This window comes from Cervus elaphus, chromosome 3 (genome assembly GCF_910594005.1).
Source record: "Cervus elaphus chromosome 3, mCerEla1.1, whole genome shotgun sequence".
Lineage (NCBI taxonomy): Eukaryota > Metazoa > Chordata > Mammalia > Artiodactyla > Cervidae > Cervus > Cervus elaphus.
This window is the reverse complement of record NC_057817.1, coordinates 41,112,849-41,137,175: the sequence shown is the minus strand read 5'-3', so window position 1 is coordinate 41,137,175 and position 24,327 is coordinate 41,112,849. Positions and strand designations below refer to the sequence as shown.

General features: G+C 36.3%; 1 protein-coding gene across 1 annotated transcript in view; it reads right to left on the bottom strand.

The window, feature by feature from the left end:
• The window catches only part of CPNE8 (copine 8), a 260,899-nt gene that overhangs the window by 153,679 nt on the left and 82,893 nt on the right, over positions 1-24,327 (bottom strand). The window contains exons 5-6 of the mRNA XM_043887094.1: positions 20,516-20,555; positions 8,505-8,581 (exon numbers count right to left, since the gene is read on the bottom strand). Coding sequence (XP_043743029.1) covers positions 8,505-8,581; positions 20,516-20,555 — 117 coding nt within the window. The remainder of the gene's footprint in view (positions 1-8,504; positions 8,582-20,515; positions 20,556-24,327) is intronic.

Here is a 24,327-nt window from a genome sequence, read left to right as displayed (position 1 = left end):
CATATACATACATACATATATATGTATACATACATACACACATATATACATACATACATATATGTATATGTATATATGTATGTATACATACATATATATGTGTACATACATACATATATATGTATACATACATACATATATATATACATACATACATATATATATACACACATATATATATACAAGCACACATATATAAAACACAGATGTATCAATTTTGTAATATTACATAGAAAGTAGCAGAGTTGGGACTTAAAACATCATCTGATTCCCAGGCCCATATTCTTTCTAACAAAATAAGCCAAACAGAGTAACTGTATCAGTCTAATTTTTAGAGAACTTAATAAAGTCAAGAAGACTTTGAAACAAAATTTCACCCCAAGTTGACTACATTTTCACATGCAAAATTGCACCAAAAAAAGAAAAAATTACTCAAACATGAGTTTGAGTAATTTGTATGTGGCTCACCTTTAAGACTAACCATTCTTCTATCTTTCTTTGTACTTCCCTCCTTCCTCATGTTGATTCTTGATCTTTACATACCCTCACGGCCTCAGCATAGCATTCAGGGCAAGGCTACATTTGAGACAGATCTCTAAGTCAACGCTTTAAGGTTCTGAGGTCTCCCTCAAGCCCTATTCTTTTATTTGAATCTTCTGCCTTACTTCCAAGCTCTCCTTCTTGTTTATTCCTCTTCCCAGATTTCTCCTGTTGAACTTAAGCATACAATGGGCTCTAACTTTGAACTCTGTGTTAGAACTGAGATTCCAATATGAATCAGAGGACTAAAAGCTACTCTTCCAATTATCACCTGCCTTCAAGTTCCTATCTCTGTACTCTTCACACCTCTTAGGATACTCATGAATCCTTCTTGGATTCCTCCTTTATTTTCTACTCATTGCCAGATCACAAGCTGCTATAGTCAACCTACAAAGAACATAACCTTTCCCTGTAGCCAAAAGATGATTCCATAACCCCTGGAATTTCCAGTCTTCCCCAGAGTAAGAATCTTCTTTCTAACCACAACTCATCCCTATCTTTTTACTTGATTCTTTTATTTGGAATCAGTCAAGTCTGGATGTGAGTAACAGGAACAAACAGGTATATTACATTATGAATATAGTAAATGCTTTCCTTCCAGAGGAGACAATGGCAATCATTATTAAACTGGTGCTGATTCTAGTATTTTGGAAGGTTTTGCAGTACCATGAATGAGATATCTAAAGATAGAGCCTCTCTGACAGATTTCTCTGAAGAAAACTGGCTATAATCTCACAGCATGAGAAAACACACTGCTGAGTGGGTTTAATGGTACATAATAAAGGGATGACGTAAAGAGAGAAGTTGATGAGTCATAGGAAGACACAGTAAATGTTGCAGATAAATTAAGCAGCACAAGACTCACTTCAGGAGTTCACAGAAAAGATTAAGGTGTAGGATGGAATATAAAAAAAGGTAAAAAATGTGTTTGCTCAGACATGAATCCAACAGAAAACACTGTTGGAAATTATGAAAATTATGAGATACTATGAATTCCTCAACATCAATTTTTTAAAATTCCACATAAAATTTCCTATAAAGTGCTAAAAATTAATTTTATTCTCATTAAAAATGAGAAAAATCTACTTTTAAAAGTGGCAGCAGTAACTAAAGCACAGAAAATGAATAGATAAGTTTATATTCAAATTCTGATTATTTAATAGGTTATCAAGCTATGTCCAAGAAACCATTTTTCCTTTGTAGTCAACATAACAATTTTCAAAGTCTTGATTAATAATAAATAATTTAAAGCTCTAGCATTGTTCAGTCACTCAGTCATGTCCCACTCTTAGCCACCCCATGGACTGCAGCACGCCAGGCTTTCCTGTCCTTTGGCATCTCCCAGAGCTTGCTCAAAACTCATGTCCATTGAGTCAATGATGCCATCCAACCATCTCATCCTCTGTCAACCTCTTCTCCTTCTGCCTTCAATCTTTCCCAGCATCAGGGTCTTTTCTAATGAGTCAGCTCTTCACATCAGTGGCCAAAGTACTGGAGTTTCAGCTTCAGGGTTAGTCCTTCTAACGAATAATCAGGATTGACTGGTTTGAGCTCTTTGTTGTACAACGGACTCTTAAGAGTCTTCTCCAAAGCTGCCAGTCAAAAGCATCAATTTTCCAGCGCTCAGTCTTCTTTATGGTCCAACTCTATATGGACCTTTGTCAACAAAAGATGTCTTTGCTTTTTAATATTCTGCCAAGGCTGGTCTTAGCTTTTATTTCAAGGAGCAGGCATCTTTTAATTTTGTGGCTGCAGTCACCAACTGCAGTGATTTTGGAACCCAAGAAAATAAAGTCTGTCACTGTTTTCATTGTTTCCCCGTCTATTTGACATGAAGTGATGGGACAAGATAACATGATCTTCATTTTTTGAATGTTGAGTTGTAAGCCAGCTTTTTCACTCTCTTCTTTCACTTTCTTCAAGAGGCTCTTTGGCTCCTCTTCACTTTCTGCAATAAGGGTGGTGTCATCTGCATATCTGAGGTTACTGGTATTTCTCCCAGGAACCCTGATTTCAGCTTGTGCTTCATAAAGCCTGGCATTTCACATGATGTACTCTTCATATAAGTTAAATAAGCAGGGTAACAATATGCAGCCTAGACGTACTCCTTTTCCAATTTGGAACCAGTCCATTGTTCCATGTCCAGTTCTAACTGTTGCTTCTTGACCTGCATACAGGTTTCTCAGGAGGCAGGTCAGGTGGTCTGGTATGCCCATCTCTTTAGAATTTTCCACAGTTTGTTGTCATCCACACAGTCAAAGAATTTCGAGTAGTCAATGAAGAAGCAGCATGTGTTTTTCTGGAATTCACTTGCTTTTTCTATGATCCAACAGATATTGGCAATTTGATTCTGGTTCCTCTGCCTTTTCTAAATCCAGCTTAAACATCTGGAAGTTCTTCACTCATGTACTTTTGAAGCCTGGCTTCATGAATTTTGAGCATTACTTTGCTAGCATGTGAAATGAGTCCAATTGTGTGGTTGTTTGAACATTATTTGGCATTGCCCTTCTTTGGGACTGGAATGAATACTGAGGTTTTCCAGTCCTATGGCCACTGCTGAGTTTTCCAGATTTGCTGGCATATTGAGTGCAGCACTTTAACAGCATGATCTTTTCGGATTTGAAATAAGTTAGTTGGAATTTGAAATAAGTCAGAGGAATCACCTCTACTACCTTTGTTCATGGTAATGCTTCCTAAGGCCCACTTGACTTCACACTCCAAGATGTCTGGCTCTAGGTGAGTGATCACACCATCGTGGTTATTTGTGTCATGAAGATCTTTTTTGTATAGTTTTTCTGTGTATTCTTGCCACCTCTTCTTAATATCTTCTGTTTCTGTTAGGTCCAAACCGTGTCTGTCCTTTACTATGCCCATCTTTGCATGAAATGTTCCCTTGGTATCTCTTGAAGAGATCTCTAGTCTTTCCCATTCTATTATTTTCCTCTATTTCTTTGCATTGTTCCCTTAGAAAGGCTTTCTTATCTCTCCTTGCTACTCTTTGGAACTCTGCATTCAGATGGGTATATCTTTCCTTTTCTCATTTGCCTTTAACTTCTTTTCTCAGCCATTTGTAAGGTCACCTGAGACAGGCATTTTGCCTTTTTGTATTTCTTTTTCTTCTGGATGGCTTTTACCACTGCCTCCTGTAAAATGCCCTGAACCTCCCTCCATATTTCTTCAGGCACTATACCAGATCTAATCCCTTGAATCTGTTTGTTACTTCCACTGTATAATTATAAGGGATTTGACTGAGGTAATACTGATTGGACTAGTGATTTTCCCTACTGAATTCAATTTAAGTGTGAATTTCGCCTTAAGGAGTTCATGATCTGAGCCACGGTCAGCTCCTGGTCCTGTTTTGGCTGACTGTATAGAGCTTCTCTATCTTCAGCTGCAAAGAGTATAGTCATTCTGATTTCAGCATTGAGCCTCTGGTGATGCCCATGTGTAGATGCCCTTGTGATGCTGGAAGAGGATGTTTGCTATGACCAGTGTGTTCCCTTGGCAATTTGGCAGTCCCTTGACACTGGTCATACTAAAATTCCAGATTTCATATTTAACATCACTTTTAAAAAGGCCATCTCTGAGGGTATATTATAATACAATTGCAGCTAAGAAGCGACAGACATTCTTCTCAATATCTTAGCCAAAAATAATTTAAACTAGGCCATTAATAGAGAAGAAAACAAGGGAATATTTTTAATAACTTGGAATATAAATGAGATACTATTTGGAAAACACAACTCTAATCTAAAACACTAAATCATTTGGATGATGTTATTTAAGATAAGTAATATATGGGACACAAGACTTTTAAAGTTCACAAGGAGCCATTTGTATTAATTGCAGGTAGATTATCTGTCTCAGGAGCAGTCCTGTGCTACTATTCTTAAGCCTATACCTAACCACACAGAAAAAAAAAAGCCTAACTCTTGAACTAAATTGCCAAAGGTAATAGCTGCAGGAGAGTTTACAAATTCTCCAACTCCAGCTGTGAGAAATAGACCATGCAAACATCTTTAATGACAATCCTACAATATTATCTTTGCCCTAGATAGCTAAGTCTGGCTAGAGCTGTTCACAATGGAGATGAAAGATGGGAGAAAGCAAAATGGACTATGAGAAATAGATGTAAGAGCTGCATGCTAAATATACTATACTATTTGTCCAATATGAACTTCATCATTTCTACCAGGCTTTCATTTATTCCACTATTTTTATATATCATGTGATAAAACAAGAAATCTTTAGAAGTTGTCAGGGAAAACACTTCCCTGACTTTGCATCAACTCCAGTACCCAACCTGGCTCTATCCTTTCTTCCAAAGCCATTCCCTTCTCCACTGAAATGCCGTATCTTCCAATAGTCCCATCTCTCCCTACCATCTGTCCATTAGATTTGTTCAAAATAGTCAAATCCATGGAAAAAAGGTGGCACTGACCAGGAGATAGCAGGAATAAGTGTGGAATCTGAACACATCCATGGCGTGCACCAGCTGCTATGAAGCCTTACTTAGACACTATGAGCAATACAGATTCCAGGCAAGCAATATTTCACTTTTGTCCTCAACCAAACCATGCTCCTTCAAACAAAAACTATGAATAGTTTAGACTGCTTTTCATTTGAAGTTGAGGTAAAGAGGTGGCACGCCATTTGAATAGAAGCTGTATCTTTTCTCAAAGCACTTGAACTTCCAAGACCCCAAGACAGAATGCTTGGCCAGTGGACCTGGTTCTTTAATTCACATGTTCCCCTTTCTCTAGACAAATACCTTGCTCATAGCTAGAGTTTTTAAAGCTTCGCAGGTGGCACAGTGGAAAAGAATCCACCTGCTAATGCAGGAGCCACAAGAGACATGGGTTTGATTCCTGTCAAGAAGATCCTCTGATGTAGGAAATGGCAACTCACTCCAGTATTCTTGCCTGGAAAATTCCACGGACAGAGGAGCCTGGTGTGTTATACTCCATAGGGTTACAAAGAGTCATACATAACTGAGTACAGATACACACAGAGAGAGATTTTAATAAAAACCAGTATTTTCTCAAGCAAGAGGTGACTACAAAATATTTGTTTATGTGTTTTATCTAATCCAGTATCCACCTGGTCTGGAGTAACTGCTCAGGTGACAGAACATGTTACTTGATGCTTTGATGAATAAGTCCAAAATATCCTTCTACTAGCAAGCTAAATGCATTCACTTGTACTGTTGTACCGTCCTACCTCTGATTAATCTCCTCAGAACCCTCTCGTCTACTTCCTCTGTTCTCTTTATCTCAAGTATCTAATTTAATTCCTTCATGTAATAGGACACCATTCTACAATTCTTACAGTTTCTTCTTTGGTTCTTTTGGTAGCCAATTTATTTGCTATACTCAAACTCTACACTTCATTACCCATTTAGTACTAACACTTGCCTAGCTAAACTTACTTAGAAAATCAAAACATCTTCCACAATTTTAACAATAAGCACATCTTTAAGCCCTTTCGTTAATGTGAATGTATCTGATAAGGTTGCCCAATAAAGCCAAAGGGAGACTTTGAATATAAGATTAGTTACACATACTTAAAAAATGAATGAATTATATCTTTTTCAATAAGGTATAATATTAACACTTATGATAAACTTGCCTAAATTACAAAATATCCTATAAATGAAACAAAACATGTAGTTATAATGATTCATGTTGTCTGAAAAGGTTTCCAAGGTTTTGCCTCATTTGTGCTACCCCAGCCTCAGCAGAAGCTTAGAAAAATCTAAAGAGCATTTTATCCTTTCTGATTATGTAAAATCATTATGACTCAACTGTGGGCAAATAATCCCTACAACTGGCATATTCTGCCAATCATTATTCTAGGAATCTTCACTCCATAGCTTCTGTTGGTCTTGTGTAGTAGAACTTACTGAATTAGTTGAATAAGGACCACATCTTACACTACATTCTATTTAACACATCTTCCAGTAATATAATAACAACTTTTTGCATGTTTCAAGACTAATATTTTTTATTATTTATTTATCTTTCAAGACTAATATTATGCATGTTTCCATCTAGTCAAAGCTATGGTTGTTCCAGTAGTCATGTATGAATGTGAGAGTTGGATTATAAAGAAAGCTGAGTGCTGAAGAATTGATGCTTTTGAACTGTGGTGTTGGAGAAGACTCTTGAGAGTCCCTTGGACTGCAAGGAGATCCAACCAGTCCATCTAAAGGAAATCAGTCCTGAACATTCATTGGAAGGATTGATGCTGAAGCTGAAACTCCAGTACATTGGCCACCTGATGCGAAGAACTGACTCACTGGAAAAGACCCTGATGCTGGGAAAAATTGAAGGCAGGAGGAAAAGGGGATGACAGAGGATAAGATGGTTGGATGGCATCACCAGCTCGATGATGAGTTTGAGCAAGCTCCGGGAGTTGATGGACAGGAAAGCCTGGCGTGCTGCAGTCCATGGGGTCACAAAGAGTTGGATACGACCAAGAGACTGAACTGAACTGTACTGAAGACTAATATAAAGCTAATTTTCCATTGGGAAAAATTCTATGGTATTTAAGAGTTTTATGAAATGAGTTATGATTTCCTTTTAAGGAAAAAATAAAATGAAATAAAACTGTTTAATACAATTAGCAATTTAAAAATATGAGTGAAATTTCCTTAAAAATCCCTGTTCTGTTACTCCAAAATAAAAATTCTGCATTTTTACTTCTTTTGTTTTCTCTCAAAGAATATTAAAGGCACAGTTAAGGTGGCATTGAATAGATAATGCTGATTATTTTTTTAGCAAAAGAAAGGGTGTTTTAGTAATTTTCTAAGAATGCTTATAGGCCTACCTGACTAACCTAGACAATGCCATAAGAATTACATATGCTTAATAAAAATATGTATATTTTCTTTAGAGATTATTTATCATTGGTTTATTTAAGTGAGCAAAAATATATTTGAACCAAACCCTATAATCCTTCCAAATCCTACAATGATGTAAAAACAAATTACATGTGAAAACAATGTTTAAAAGGCAGTTGGTATGCAAAAGCTTTCTTACTGATATTCCACAATAATTTTCTAAGAAAATAAAGTTAAATAAAAGAAGTCAGAATTTATAGACTTCTTATTAACCTAAGAAAAACACATTAAGTATAAAGTTTATATACAGGGAATGTGAGAATGACACTTTAATCATTTCAATTTTTTTATGTCAAAGGTGAATAGATTTGAGGGGTGTTGACATCATTATATTATGAGTTTGAGATTCTTAAAAGATTGGTGAAAATAGAGACTTCAAAACTCTCCAAATCTTTAGACACTGTGGTTCAGTCTGCAGTTGCCTTAGATCTTCCTAGATCTTTTGATGTTTAAAAACAGCTAACTGAATCCAAAACATCAAAATTTAAGGATGGGAGAAGAAGGATGAAGAGGAGAGGAAAAGATTAGGGAGAAGGTCTATAGTTTGTTTACTGTCTTATTTGGAACTAGAGAAAATAGATCAGCCTATGCAATTAATCTGGAAATTAAACATTATTTCCATAACTGAAGGTGAATATGAAAAATATAATTCTTAGTGAACACCTTTTCTTAACATTTATACATTGCCTTCTTTTCAGACAATTTTTTTAGTAAAAATTATTATTAAAATCTCAGTCACTAAACATGCATTTATTAAACATAAAAGGTGGTACTACATATACTCGCTGGCCCAAACAAGTAAAATCTCTTCTTCAAAAAGTGCTGTATCTAAGAAATAATATTAAAACCAAAAGGAAGACAACATATTTTCTTGCTTAAATTTTCTCATTTCGTTTTGTGAGCAGTCTGTAGCATGGTATATGACAGTTGAAATACAAATTATCCTTTATAAAAATGTCAAAATGATTTGTTGAAAGTAAAAAAACTCAAGATTTTAAAACACACATTAAAAAATGAAAAGTTAACATTTCATTGTCTAAAATTAAAAACAAAAAATACTTACACTATGGACTTTTCCAGGCGACTTCCCTGTGAACCAACAATCTCCCCCAATGTACAAAACACTTGTCCCAGAAAGTCCTAAAATAGATAAAAAGATTAAGGCTCTTACGTTCCCAAACTGTGTTTACATATTTTGTACATCATATCTGCGTTGTTTTCATTGTTAAGATATTGAATTCTCTAACTTCCAATAATAAACAAAATAAGCTCAAAATGCATGAATTTTAGCATATGATTGTCCCCTAAGTTTGCACAGCCTTCTGTTCTTTTAATCACTAAGTTGGTTTGTTATTATGATTGTTCAGACATTGTATTTGCTTTCTTTCTCTTTTTTAAATTAAAATGAAAATGGAAAACAAGTTCCAGGATTTGAATTCACAATTGACTTGACTTGAGAGCTCCCTGAAATTACTAAACTTTTGCCTGAGAAGGCAAATCATAAACGTATAGAGCAGTGGTAGCTAATACCAACAGTGCTACTTACAGAAAAGCCGTGTGATGGCATGGCCACAACTAGGATCCAGAGTTATATGCCAGATGTCTATGCCAGCACAACCACTGACCATTTATGAGATGGCAGTTATTATGCTGTCCAGTTTCCCCAAACACGTAGTTGCCCCCTTATAGAGCTATTATGAGAGAGTTATTATTGCATGAGATAATATTTGTAGATACTAAGAGTTATTACTGCATGAGATAATATTTGTAGTTACTAAGTGTCCCCAAATGGGTTAAGTATAATATTAAGTCTTATTTTCAAGACTCAGAATAACCCTGCAAAATGAGAGGTTTGTTACTAACACTATTAATAAATTTCACATATAAAGAGATAATTCATTAAGAGGTTTTCCTTCATGTTTTAAGCAATGAATAGCAGAGATAAAACTAACCCAGATATTCTGATTCAAGATTGAAATACTGCCTAAAGATTGAAATATCATAAATACAATGCAACTCCCCATGTTAATAAAATAAGGGTTCCAACACCATCCGGAAATGTGCGTCAAGAAAACATAGAGGTGGTTCAGGGAGAGGCACATCATGGCCTGTGTATGATCCCAAGCTGCCTTAAAGTGGCAGGTCTGTCTCAACTGTACTGTGAACTGGCGCAGGAAAATTCCTAAGAAAGAATGATAGCAAACAAAATGCTGTTTTAAGTTTTACTACATAAAAATTTTAAATACTTAACAAGCCACAAAAGTAAAAACTGTGTTATTCACAGGAAGCTGCCCTAAATCTCATGAGAGAAAAAAAGGCCACTGTAGACTGGGACAGTCAAGGGAGTATTTTTCCAAAGTACGTAAGCCTTGAGATCCATGTAGGAATCAGACTACAAATAAGAGAGAGTTGAAGCATTGCAGTCCTAGAGAATAAATCAGAATAACAGACAAGAGTACAATGAAAAAAAAGAGCAGACCTTAAATAAAGGGCAGAAACAGAGATGAAGAACCAACACTGTGGAGAGCCCCCTTGGCCAAGCCAAAAAGAAAGAAAAAAAAAAGCCTTAGAATCAGAAGCAACTGGCAGCCTTTCAGCAACCTTTCAGCAAAGCAGGGACACCATTAGAACAATGGATTCACAAGATTACTCAGCTACCAATTTGCAGAAAGGACTGAGGAGGGAAGAAAAATCTGAAAGTCAGATCAATTAAAAGGCTACAGCAGTTAATAAGAAGCAAAGTGTTAAGTCTCAAGCTAAAGTTGTAGGAAACACTGGAAAGTGTGCCAAAAAATGTCAGGATTTGGTGTAAACTGTACTTGCACATGGGACTTCCTAAGTGGCAACAGGGGTAAAGAACCTGCCTGTCAATGCAGTGAGACATAAGAAATGTGGATTTGATCCCTGGGTTGGCAAGATTCCCTGGAGAAGGGAATGAGAACCCACTTCAGTATTCTGGCCTGGAGAATCCCATGGACAGAGGAGCCTGGAGGGCTACAGTCTAGCAGGTTGTAAAGACTCAGACACGACTGAAGCGACTTAGCACACCGATGCTTGCACATAGTGGGGGTGTGGCGATGAAGAGAGGGAGAGAAAGAAAATAAATCTGGATTTGGATCTTGATTGCTGACAGAATAGCAACTCTTTCATTAAACTGCAAATCATTTAAAATTTTGCTTTCAAGTAAGTAAAATGTACTTCACGTAAAGGCTTGACACATTTAAATGAAATATCCTTAAAAATAACATGTCTTTGCCAACTTCATAACAGACTTTACAAATGTGTCTATGGATTTTTAAAAACAAACATAACTTTTTCTAAGTCACACTGTGCATGAGAGTTTGATACTAAAGATTTGAAATATGTCATTGGTCTTCTAAGTCAGCAGCAAAATATACATGGGGATTCTAGAACTGTTTTCTAAGGATACTAATACTGATGGGCAGCTTCTCATTCTGCATATTAAATGGATTTGGTCAATAAAAGAACAAGTCTCACTAAAAGCTGTTCACTGCTGTAATAACTCAAGAAAACAGAACAGATATATTGAACATTCCATATTAGAGTCCACACATATTAGCATAGAACATACACCTATCATCATAACTGAACTAAAAGGAAATAAAAATAATAAAATCAATAAAATGAGCGCCAAAAAGATGTAGTGTGCATTGAAACATTTTATTGCTACTGCAATAAAGTAGCTACTGCTACTGCAATCTCTGCCCCTAAATATTATGGTACTTATGTAATTGTTTTACATTTGCCTATGTTTGTGTAGTCATGATGTGCATACAATCCATGTGCTATTCATAATGCAAAAATAAGCACATAATATTTAATATTTGTCAACTACTCCTTGTGTTGGAAAAGCTCTACTGAATCCGTTTTTCAGTCAGTGTCAGGGAATGTTTAATTTTAAGGAGTCCTGTATGTTGTTTTCTGTTTCTGTTCCTTATCAGTTCCTGGAAAACAGGAATGAGCAGAGCTGCACGCAGTTCTCAGGACTGAGGTCAGAACGCATATGTGGATTCCTTTCAGTAACTTTTTACTTTCCTGTAAAACTACTTAATCATGTTCCTATTTCTCAAGATGTGGATTGTCTTCTGGCCCTGTGGCAATTGTTATTCTCCTAGTTACTGTTGTTATGGCCCTGTGACGATTGTTATTCCCCTAGTTACTGTTGTTATGGCCCTGTGACGATTGTTATTCCCCTAGTTACTGTTGTTATGGCCCTGTGACGATTGTTATTCTCTTAGTCACTGTAGTTATGCATCTAGTTTCGGTGTTTTTTCTCAACTTTATTTTTTGCCTAAAGCTTCCTTGTATAACAATATATAAGCACACGCTGCCATGAATAAAGCACCCTTGTTTCACTTGAGACTTGGGTCCCCCGCGTCCTTCTTTTCGTCACTCTCTTTTCCTTTACTCCAGTCCCCAGGTCCTGGTCTGTAAAGACCATAACAAGTCAGCTCAATGGTCTACACTTCCTATGCATTTTATGCAATACTAGTAATTCATTCAGGCAGTTCAGTTTAGTGTCACAGTTGTGTTTGACTCTTTGCAACCCCGTCAATAAAACCAGAGCTTGTTCAAATTCATATTCATCGACTCGGTGATGCCATCCAACCATCTTATCCTCTGTTGACTCCTTTTCTCCCTGCCTTCAATCTTTTCCAGCACCAGGGTCTCTCCCAGTGAGTCAATTCTTCGCATCAGGTGGCCAAAGTATTGGAGTTTCAACTTCAACATCTGTCTTTCCAATGAATATTTAGAAATGATGTCCTTTAGGATGGACTGCTTGGATCTCCTTGCAGTCCAAGGAACTCTCAATAAGAGTCTGCCAACACTACAGTTCAGATCAATCAAATATTACACACTCAGCTTTCTTTAGAGTCCAATTCTCACATCCATACATAGCTACTGGAAAAATCATAGCCTTGACTATACAGACCTTTGTCAGCAAAGTAATGTCTCTGCTTTTTAATGTGCTCTCTGGTTGGTCATAGCTTTTCTTACAGGAAGCAAATGTTTTTTAATTTCATGGCTGCAGTCACCATCTGAGGTGATTTTGGAGCCCCCCCCCCAAAAAAAAAGTCTCTTACTGTTTCCATTGTTTTCTAATCTGTTTGTCATGAAATGATGGGACCAGATGCCATGATCTTCATTTTTGAATGTTTCATCTTAAGCCAAAATTTTCACTCACCTCTTTCGCTTTCATGAACAGGCTCTTTAGTTCTTCTTTGCTTTCTGCCATAAGGGTGGTGTCATTGCATATCTGAGGTTATTGATACTTCTCCTGGCCATCTTGACTCCAGCCTGTAATTCATATAGCCCCACATTTCACATGATGTGCTCTGCATGTAAGTTAAATAAACAGGGTGAAAATGTACAGCCTTGACGTATTCCTTTCCCCATTTGAAACCAGTCCGTTGTTCCATATCGGTTCTAACTGTTGCTTCTTGAACCACAAACAGATTTCCCAGGAGGCAGGTAAGGTGGCCTGGTATTCCCATCTCCTGAAGAATTTTCCACAGTTTGCTGTGATCCACAGTCAAAGGCTTCGGTGCAGTCAATAAAGCAGAAGTAGATATTTTTCTGGAACGCTCTTGCTTTTTTGATGATCCAGTGGATGTTGGCAATTTGATCTCTGGTTCCCCTGCCTTTTCTAAATCCAGCTTGAACATCTGGAAGTTCACAGTTCACATACTGCTGAAGTCTGGCTTGGAGAATTTTGAGCATTACTTTGCTAGCCTGTGAGATGAGTGCAATTATGTGGTAGTTTGAACATTCTTTGGCATTGCCTTTCTTTGAGACTAGAATAAAAACTGACATTTCCAGTCCTGTGGCCACTGATGAATCTTCCAAATTTCCTGGCATATTGAGTGCAGCACTTTCACAGCATCACCATTTAGGATTTGAAATAGCTCAACTGGAATTCCATCACCTCCACTAGTTTTGTTCCTAGTGATGCTTTCTAATTCCAACTTGACTTTGCATTCTAGGATGTCTGGCTCTAGGTGAGTGATCACACCATTGTGGTATCTGGGTCAAAAGAATCTTTTTTGTATAGTTCTTCTGTGTATTCTTGCCACCTTTCTTAATATTTGTTCCTTCTGTTAGGTCCATACCATTTCTGTCCTTTATTGTGCCCATCTTTGCATGAAATGTTCCCTTGGTATCTCTAATTTTCTTGAAGAGATCTCCAGTCTTTCCCATTCTATTGTTTTCCTCTATTTCTTTTCACTGATCACTAAGGAAGGCTTTCTTATCTCTCCTTGCTATTCTTTGGAACTCTGCATTCAGATGGGTATATCTTTCCTTTTCTCCTTTACCTTTTGCTTCTCTTCTTTTCTCAGCTATTAGTAAGGCCTCCTCAGACAATCGTTTTGCCTTTTTGCATTTCTTTTTCTTGGGGATCGTCTGGATCATTGCCACCTGTACAATGTCACAAACCTCTGTCTATAATTCTTCAGGCACTGTCTATCAGATCTAATCTCTTGAATCTGTTTGTCACTTTCACTGTATAATCGTAGGGTTGGATTTAGGTCATACCTGAATGGTCTAATGGTTTTCCCTACTTTCTTCAATTTAAATCTGAATTTGGCAAAAAGGAGTTCATGATCTGAGCCACAGTCAGATCCTGGTCTTGTTTTTGCTGAATGTATAGAGCTTCTTCATCTTTGGCTGCCAAGAATATATTCAGTCTAATATAGGTACTGACGATCTGGTGATGTCCATGTGTAGAGTCTTTTCTTGTGTTATTGGAAGAGGATCTTTGCTATGACCAGTGTGTTCTCTTGGTAAAACTCTGTTAGCCTTTGCCCTGCTTCATTTTGTACTCCAAGGACAAATTTGCCTGTTACTCCAGGCATGTCTTGACTTCCTTCTTTTGCATTCCAGTCCCCTATGATGAAAAGGACAACTTTTTTTGGGTGTGAGTTCTAGAAGGTCTTTTAAGTCTTCATATAACTCTTCAACTTCAACTTCTTCAGCATTAGCGGTTGGGGCATATACTTGGATTACTGTGATAGTGAACGGTTTGCCTTGGAAACAGAGATCATTCTGTCATTCTTGAGATTGCACCCAAGTTCTGCATTTCAGACTCTTTTGTTGACTCTGAGGGCTATCCATTTCTTCTAAGGATTCCTGCCCACAGTAGTAGATATAAGGAGCTCTAAGTAAGTAGTAGTACATTAGTGTCCCTTAATGGATATTTTTAGGTATTTGCTCTGTATTTAGACAGAGAAATAAAGACTAGCTAAAATAGAAACTGCTTTATTGTTTCTTATTATAGTTTTGCATTTCAGTTGATGAGCCACTATAATTAGATCATAATAGAATTTCCAGTAATAAATCCAAGTACTTTACTAGAACTCTAACAAACACATAGACCAAATCCACTTTAGAGTGGCTAGCAATTGAGAATGCATGAAATAATTTCATCATATTAACTACAGGGCTTTTGAAAAACTGACCAGGAGGTCAACAAATACCTGTTGAATGTATTCATCATTATTTTACAGTCTAAATAATATACAGATAGAACTTAAGTTTTGAAGTCTGTTGAAATGTCTATAAACCATATTGAACAAACCTAGACCACCTGTGTTTGTATTTTGACTGAAAAATTTACTAAAGCCTTTACCTTTAGTATTCTAATCTATAAAATAAACTTTATAAATAATACTTACAAATTAAATTGTTGGGAGATCTAAGTTAGATAACATATTCAAAACACTTAGAATAAGTGCCTGGAACATAGTAAGTGTTTAATGAAAATATGCCTCCTCTCTCTTCCCTTATTTTCCTGGAATTAAAGAATACTATATACTCAAAACTTTCTGCTAGCCACTAGATTATAGTACTGGAGATACTATAAATATAAATATAAAATAATATATTTTCTTTTCCAAACTGCTTTACATTCTTGGTCAGTATAAATGCTCATTTTGAGCGTCATTATAAAATCCAGAAGTATCTTATCTTACATGTTAAAGAAATGAGGATAGCCTCAGAGGCCTCTGAGACAACACTAAGAGCTCCAACATTCAAATCATAGGAGTCCCAGAAAAAGAAGACAAAAGGAAAGGGCGTGAGAAAATATGTGAGGACATTATAGTAGAAAACTTCCCTAGAATGGGAGGGAAATAGCCACCCAAGTTCAGGAAGCCCAGAGAGTCCCATCCATGATGATCCCAAGAAGAAATATGCCAAAAAACCTATTAATCGAACTAACAAAAATTAAACACAAAGAACAAATATTAAAAGTAACAAGGAAAAACAACAAATGACATACAAGGGGATTTCCGTAATGCTAACAGCTGATCTTTCAACAAAAATTCTGCAGGCAGGAAGGGAATGGCAGGATATATTTAAAGTGACAAAAGAAAAAAATGTACAACCAAGATTACTCTATTGAGCAAGGATCTCATTCAGATTTGGAAGAGAAATCAGAAGTTTTACAGACAATCAAAATCTAAGAGAACTCAACACCACCATACCAGCTCTTTAACAAATGCTAAAGGAATGTCTCTAGACAAGAAAGACAGAAAAGGCCTATAAAAGCAAACTGATAACAATAAGTATGATCACAGGATCATACTAATCAATAATTACCTTAAATGTAAATGGCCTAGATGGTCCAACCCAAAGACATAGATTGGCTGAATGGTACAAAAGGGAGATCCCTATATACGCTGTCTTCAAGAGAAACACCTCAAACCTAAGGACACATATAGCCTGAAAGTGAGAAGCTAGAAAGATACTCCATGCAAACAGAGATCAGAAGAAAGCAGGAGTAACAATATTCATATTAGATAAAATAGACTTTAAAACAAAGATTGTTACAGAGACAAGGACACTATATAAAGATCAAGGGATCATTCCAAGAAGACATAAAAATTATAAGTATACATGCACCCAACATAGGAGCAGCTCAATATGTAAGGCATATGCTAACAACTATTTAAGAGGAAATTGACAGTAACACAATAATAGTGGGAGACTTTAATACCATAGTCACATCAATGGACAAATCATGCAGACAGAAAATTCGTAAAGAAACACAATCTATAAATGATACATAGGACAAGTTGGACCTAATTGATATCAATTGGCATTTCAACCCCCAAAACAGATTTCACTTTTTTCTCAGATGCACATGTAATATTCTCTAGGATAGGACACATCCTGGGCCACAAATCAGGCCTTGGTAAATTTCTAAAAATTGAAATAATCTCAGATATCTTTGCTGATCACAGCTTTGTAAGATTAGATAGCAAATATAGGGGGAAAAAAACCTATGAAAAACACAAGCACATGGAGGCTAAACAATGCACTTACAAAGAACCAACAGATCACTGAAGAATCAAAAAGGAAATCAAAATATGGCTAAAAACAAATGACAACAAAAACATGACAACTTAAAATCTATGGGATGCAGGAAAAGTAGTGCTAAGAGGGAAGTTTATAGCAGTACAATTCTACATCAAGAAGCAAGAGACATCAAATATATATGTAACACTAAACCTAAAGCAACTAGAAAAAGACGAACAACAGCAAAGCAAACACAAAACACAAAAACAAAACAAACAAAAACCCGAAGTTAGTAGAAGGAAAGAAATCATAAAGATCACAGCAAAAGAAATGTGAAAGAAATGAAGGAGACTATAGCAAATATCATAAAACTAAAAGCTGGTTCTTCAAGAAGATAAACAAAATTATAAAACCATTAGCTAGACTCATCAAGAAAAAAAAGGAAGAAGACACAAACCAATAAAATTACAAATGAAAAAGAAGTTACAACAGGCAACACAGAAATACAACGGCTCATGAGACTACCATGAGCAACTATATGCCAATAAAATTGAACAACCTGGAAGAAATGGACAAATTCTTAGAAATATATAATCTTTCAAAATTGAACCAGGAAGAAATAGAAAATATGAACAGACCAATCACAAGCACAGAAATCAAAACTATAATAAAAAAATCTTCCAACAAACAAAGCCCAGGGCTAGATGGCTACATGGGCTTCCCAGGTGGCACTAGTGGTCAAGAATCTGCCTGCCAATGTAAAGATATAAGAGACACGGGTTTGACCCCTGGGTCAGGAAGATCCCCTGGAGGACAGCTTGGTGACTCACTCAAGTATTCTAGCCTAGAGAATCCGATGGACAGAGGAGCCTGGCAGGCTTCAGGGTCCATGTGGTTGCAAAGAGTTGGACATGACTGAAGCAATTTGGCAGGCATGCAGCTGACTACATAGGCAAATTCTACCAAAAGCTCAGAGGAGAGTTAACACCTATCCTAGTCAAACTCTTCCAGGAAATCACAGACGAGGGAAAACTCATGAACTCACTCTATACACTGGTATCATAATAATACCAAAACCAGACAAAGATGCCACAAAATAAGAAAGTTACAGGCTAATATCACTGATGAACATAGATGCAAAAATTCTCAACAAAATTCTAGCAACAGAATCCAACAACACATTAAAAAGATCATACATCATGATCAAGTGGACATTATACCAGGGATACAAGGATTCTTCAATATCCACAAATCAATCAATGTGATACACCATACTAACAGATTCAAAGATAAAACCATATGATCATCTCAATAAATGCAGAGAAAGACTTTGACAAAATTCAGTATCATTTATGATAAAAAACAATTCAGAAAGTAGGCAAAGAAGAAACATACCTCAACATAGTAAAGGCCATACACAACAAACCCACAGAAAACATTATACTCAATGGTGAAAAACCGAAAACATTTCCTCTACAATCGGGAATAAGACAAGGGTGCCCACTCTTGCCACTATTATTCAAAATAGTTTTGGAAGTCCAAGCCATAACAATCATAGAAGAAAAAGAAATAAAATGAATCAAGATTGAAAAAGAAGAAGTAAAACTCTGCAGAAAACATGAATGTCTACAAAGAAAACACTAAAGATGTCACCAGAAAAATACTAGAGTTAATCAATGAATATAGTAAAGTTGCAGTATATAATATTAATATACAGAAATCCTTCTGCATTCCTACACACTAACAATGAAAAATCAGAAAGAGAAATTAAGAAAACCAGCCTATTCACCACAGCAACAAAAAGATAAAATACTTAGGTAAAAATTTATTTAAACAGACAAAACACCTGTACGCAAAAAACTGTAAGCTGCTGATGGAAGAAATCAGAAATGTCACAAACAGAAGGAGATGTTCTTGGACTGGAGGAATCAACATAGTGGAAACAACTATACTTTCAAAAGCAATCCGCAGATACAATGCAATCCCTATCAAACTACCAAAGATATTTTTTGCAAAACTAGAACAAATAACTTCACAATTTGTATGAAAACACAAAAGATACTGAAGAGCCAAGGCAATCTTGAGAAAGAAGAATGAAACTGGAGGAATCAGCCTTCCTGACTTAAGACTATACTACAAAGCTACAGTCCTCAAGACAGTATAGTACTGGCACAAAAATAGAAGTATAGGCTAATAGAGCAAGATAGAAAGCCCAGAGATAAACCCATGCACTTATGCACACTTTATCTTTAAAAAAGGAGGGGAAAACATACTCTCTTCAGCAAGTGGTGCTGGGAAAACTAGTCAGCTACTTGTAAAGGAATGAAGTTAAAACACTTCCTAAGACCATAGACAAAAATATAGTCAAAATGCATTAAAGACCCAAATAGAAGACAAGAAAATATAAAACTCTTAGAGGAAAACAGGCAGAACACTCTCTGATCTAAATCACAACAAGATCTTCTATAATCCACCTCCTAGAGTAATGGAAATAAATACAAAAACAAACAAATGGGACCTAATTAAATCTAAGAGCTTTTGCACAACAAATTAAACTATATGTAAAGTGAAAAGACAACCCTTGAGTGGGAGAAAATAACAAACAAAATAAATGACAAAGCAGTTCTGCAGCTCAATATCAGAAAAACAAACAACCCAATCAAAAAGTGGACAGAAGATATAAACAGACATTTCTCCAGAGGAGACATGCAGATGGCTAATAAACACATGAAAATATGCTAAATATTGCTTATTATTAGAAAAATAAAAATCAAAGCTATAATGAGGAAACATCTCACATGGGTCACAATGGCCATCATCAAAAAGTCTACAAATAATAAATGCTGGAGAGGTTATGGAGAAAAGGGAATCCTCTTATGCCATTGGTGGGAATAAAAACTGATATGGCCACTATGCAGAATATCATAGATATTTCATAAAAAAAACTAGGAATAAAACTACCATATGACCCAGCAATCTCACTCCTCAGCATATATCTGGAGGAGACCATAAATGAAAAAGACACACGCACCCTGATGTTCATTGCAGCACTATTTACAATAACTAGAACTTGGAAGCAAGCTACATGTGCAATAGACAGATGAATGGATAATGAAGTTATGGTATATACACAATGGAATATTACTCAGCTATAAAAAGAATGCATTTAAGTCAGTTCTAATGAGGTGAATGAACCTAGAGGCTATTATACAGAGAAAAGTAAGTTAGAAAAAGAAAGACAAATATCAAATATTAACACATGTATGAGGAATCTAGAAAGACAGTACTGAAAATCTTACTGCAGAGCACAAAGGAGACACAGACATTTTGGACACAGTGAGGGACGGAGAGGGTGGCATGATATATGAGAATAGCACTGAAATATATATATTACCATATGTAAAATAGCCAATGAGAGTTCATTGTATGGGAGAGGGAACCCAAGCCAGTGCTCTGTGACCTTAGGGACAGAATGGGGAGAGAAGTGGGAGGGGTGTTGAATTAGGAGGGAATATATGCATACTTAATGCTGATTCATGTTGATGTATGGCAAAAACCATCACAATACTGCAAAGTAACTATACTCTAATTTAAAAAATTAAATGTAAATAAAATGTTATTTATTTTCAATGTAGTTATTAGGTAAGTTGTGGACATATAACTTTAATATGAATCAATTAACAAAAATACCAGTGAAATCATGATACACTAATTTAATTTTTAATCATCTTAAAAAACATAAAGATATGAACTTACATGTTTGGACAAGTTGGGACTCTTTGAATCAACATCATACCTAAAAAATTAAAATATACACTTTAAGTTATTTCCACAAGTGAAGCTAGAGAAAAATATTAGTATTTTTCCCAAAATACAAATTATATTAAAAATGAATCAAAAGTATACGACAGGGAGAAAAACTCAGCAAATTTCGAAATTTCTCATACTAAAGGCAGGATTCATAAACCCTGGGTCCTTTTATTTCTACCGCCTAAGTAGAAGTCTTAATTTGAATAATTTCACAGTCATCAGCTCTTCTTCTTGATAAGAAAATTTTAAAATTTCCCTTTTCTGTGAATCAATAGATTCATAACCCTCCCTAAAAGCTGAAATTTCTCTTTTAAAAAAGTGCTGATAACAGGCTGTCATTTGTATATATAATAATTCTTATTTAATATCATAAATACTCTTATTAACTTTGAAATTGGCAAAAGTAATGAGAGAGTAATTTTCTCCAATCATAGGATTTAGGGAAAACATGTATTTCATAGAAAGAAAATGTGTTTATACAGGACAACTATATTCCTATTTTTGATCAGTTGGTACTGGAAGCAAATGATTTTTTGAAGAAATCCTGGGAAAATATCACTCACTATCACTTAGTCACTTGTTTTAATTTTTTTTTTCAAAAGCAGAATGGTTGCTAACATTTAAAACAACCTCAATTTGCTGAATTCTTGAAGAGGAAAATATTGGTACTGGCTCCAGTCTTTCTCCCAAATCATATTCTTTTCACATTCCTGTGCATAGCTACCTACGAAAAAATAACTTTTTTTTTTAATGGCTCATTAAAATCTTCCCTCTCACATAACAAGAATGTTTTCCCAGAGAAAGAAAAGTATCTCAGTCAAAAAAGGCATAGAAACAGAGTTCACTGTGTATACTGATTCTTGGCATATGTACGCCTACTCCCTAGTAAAGAATGTCTGCCACAAACTGGCTTTAAATTTGTGTGATGCAAATGACCGTCTCAGAAGAGTTACAAATTACTTTCCTTCCTATCAGGGCAGTTTGATCACTCTCAACAGCTGTAAACTAGAGTTCTGGATCAGCAAATTGCCAACATCTACTAAAGGCCTACAAATATTAGTAAAAAAAAAATTTCTTATTCAAGACAATTTTTGAGGGTAAGATTAAAATTAGCAACTGTAGAAATATCATAGCTAAAGTATAACTCTTCTGACTCCTTCTCAAGTGTCATTCCTGGAAACTGTTTTCTATAAAGGGTTTAGTGTGGGCTGGGGAGAGATAAAATGGTATATTCTCCAAACAGCTTCAACAATACATGAACTGTGAACTTTCGGATGTTCAAGCTGGTTTTAGAAAAGGCAGAGGAACCAGAGATCAAATCGCCAACATCCATTGGATCATCGAAAAAGTAAGAGAGTTCCATAAAAACATCTATTTCTGTTATATTGACTATGCCAAACCCTTTGACTGTGTGGATCACCACAAACTGTGGAAAATTCTGAAAGAGATGGGAATACCAGACCACCTGACCTGCCTCTTGAGAAATCTGTATGCAGGTGAGGAAGCAACTGTTGGAACTGGACATGGAACAACAGACTGGTTCCAAATAGGAAAAGGAGTACAGTAAGGTTGTATATTGTCACCCTGCTTATTTAACTTATATGCAGAGTACAGCATGAGAAACGCTGGGCTGGATGAAGCACAAGCTGGAATCAAGATTGCCAGGAGAAATATCAATAACCTCAGATATGCAGATGACAGCTCCCTTGTGGCAGAAAGTAAAGAAGAATTAAAGAGCCTCTTGATGAAAGTGAAAGAGGGGAGTGAAAAAGTTGACATAAAGCTCAACATTCAGAAAACTAAGATCATGGCATCTGGTCTATTTACTTCATGGCAAATAGATGGGGAAACAGTGGAAATGGTGAGAGACTTTATTTGGGGGGGGCTCCAAAATCACTGCAAATGGTGACTGCAGCCATGAAATTAAAAGACGCTTCCTCCTTGGAAGAAAAGTTATGACCAACCTAGACAGCATATTTAAAAGCAGAGACATTACTTTGCCAACAAAAACCATCTAGTCAAGGCTATGGTTTTTCCAGTGGTCATGTATGGATGTGAGGGTTGGACTGTGAAGAAAGCTGAGTGCCGAAAAATTGATGCTTTTGAGCTGTAGTGTTGGAGAAGACTCTTGAGAGACCCTTGGACTGCAAGGAGATCCAACCAGTCCATCCTAAAGGAAATCAGTACTGAATATTCATTGGAAGGACTGATGCTGAAGCTGAAACCCCAATACTTTGGCCATCTGATGTGAAGAACTGACTCATTGGAAAAGACCCTGATACTGGGAAAGATTGAAGGTGAGAGGAGAAGGGGACGACAGAGGATGAGATGGTTGGATGGCATCACCAGCTCAATGGACATGAGTTTGAATAAACTCGAGAGATGGTGATGGACAGGGAGGCCTGGCGTGCTGCAGTCCATGGGGTCTTAAAAGAGTCGGACACGACTGAGTGACTGTACTGAACAAGAACGTACTGTGTATCCCAGGGAGCTCTATTTAAAGCTCTGTGGGGAACCTAAAGGGAAAAGGAAATATGAAAAAGGGGCAATCTGAGCAACTGAACTGAACAGAACTGATCATGATATATTCAGTTCAATTCAATAAGCAAAAATGAAGTGTTTGTGTTTTCCTCACAAGGAATTTAGGTATCTTCAAATATAATCCTCTTTAATTGTCTTTAACAAAGCTTTTTGATGCTATTATCTCAAAAATAGGTAATTTACAGCAAACGTCCTAAAGCATTAGATAATACAAAACCTCCCAAGGCTTTAGATAAACCTCCCAAGGCTTTAAATAATATGATGTATTATAAAGCTTTCAAAATTACCATGATTTTTCTTTTATGGGAGTTTTCCTTCTAACTTTCTAAAAATATCACTGGCTTTAATTATTAGTCAGAACATAAACACTACATTCTAAATGGTAAAAATATATCTGTGTGCATGGGGCTGCAGACTGTGAGTGTGCGTGTGTGTCTAGGTTTATGAATGCCATAATCCCCTTAATTCCCCTGAAATTCCAACTAAGGCCCAAAGCTGAAAACAAGAGATACTAAGTTTTTCCTTATGCTTAGCTCAGAGCTGCCAGTAAGTCACTCTCATTAGGTCAAACCCTTTTCTAGAAAGCTTACTCATGAAGTGACAGACTATTCACTATCTCTGAAGGGGTAGGAGGAGGTTCCATTCCCCAAAGCAAGGTGAAGGGGAGCTCCAAAATCTAGGATGATTGTGTGAAGGGGAGAATAGCATCTAGTCCTCTGTCATGGAGTTGCAAAGAGTTGGACATGACTTAGCAACTGAACAACAACAACAATAGGTCCTTTCTTGGCTGCTAGTGGAAGAGAATGTTAGCTGACAATGCTGGGAAGTGCTGGGAAGATCTCCTGGAGAAGGAAATGGCAACCCACTCCAGTACTCTTGCCTGGAAAATCCCATGGACGGAGGAGCCTGGTAGGCTACAGTCCATGGGGTCACAAAGAGGTGGACACGACTTCACGACTTCACTTTCACTTTTCACCTAAGTCAAATTTAGACCTGTAACTCCCTTGTTGGTGTACCCAAATGGAAAAATTAGAGCATAAGTAGTTACATATGATTTCTCATATTCTTCAGAAAATACTACATACTGAAACAGCTACCCACACTTCTTGCTCAGTGACAACTGTTCTACCAATAATAAAGTTTTCAATTATGACAACAAAGAGAATTATAAAGTATCTATACTATTATATGTGTAACAATTATAACAAAATTAATGA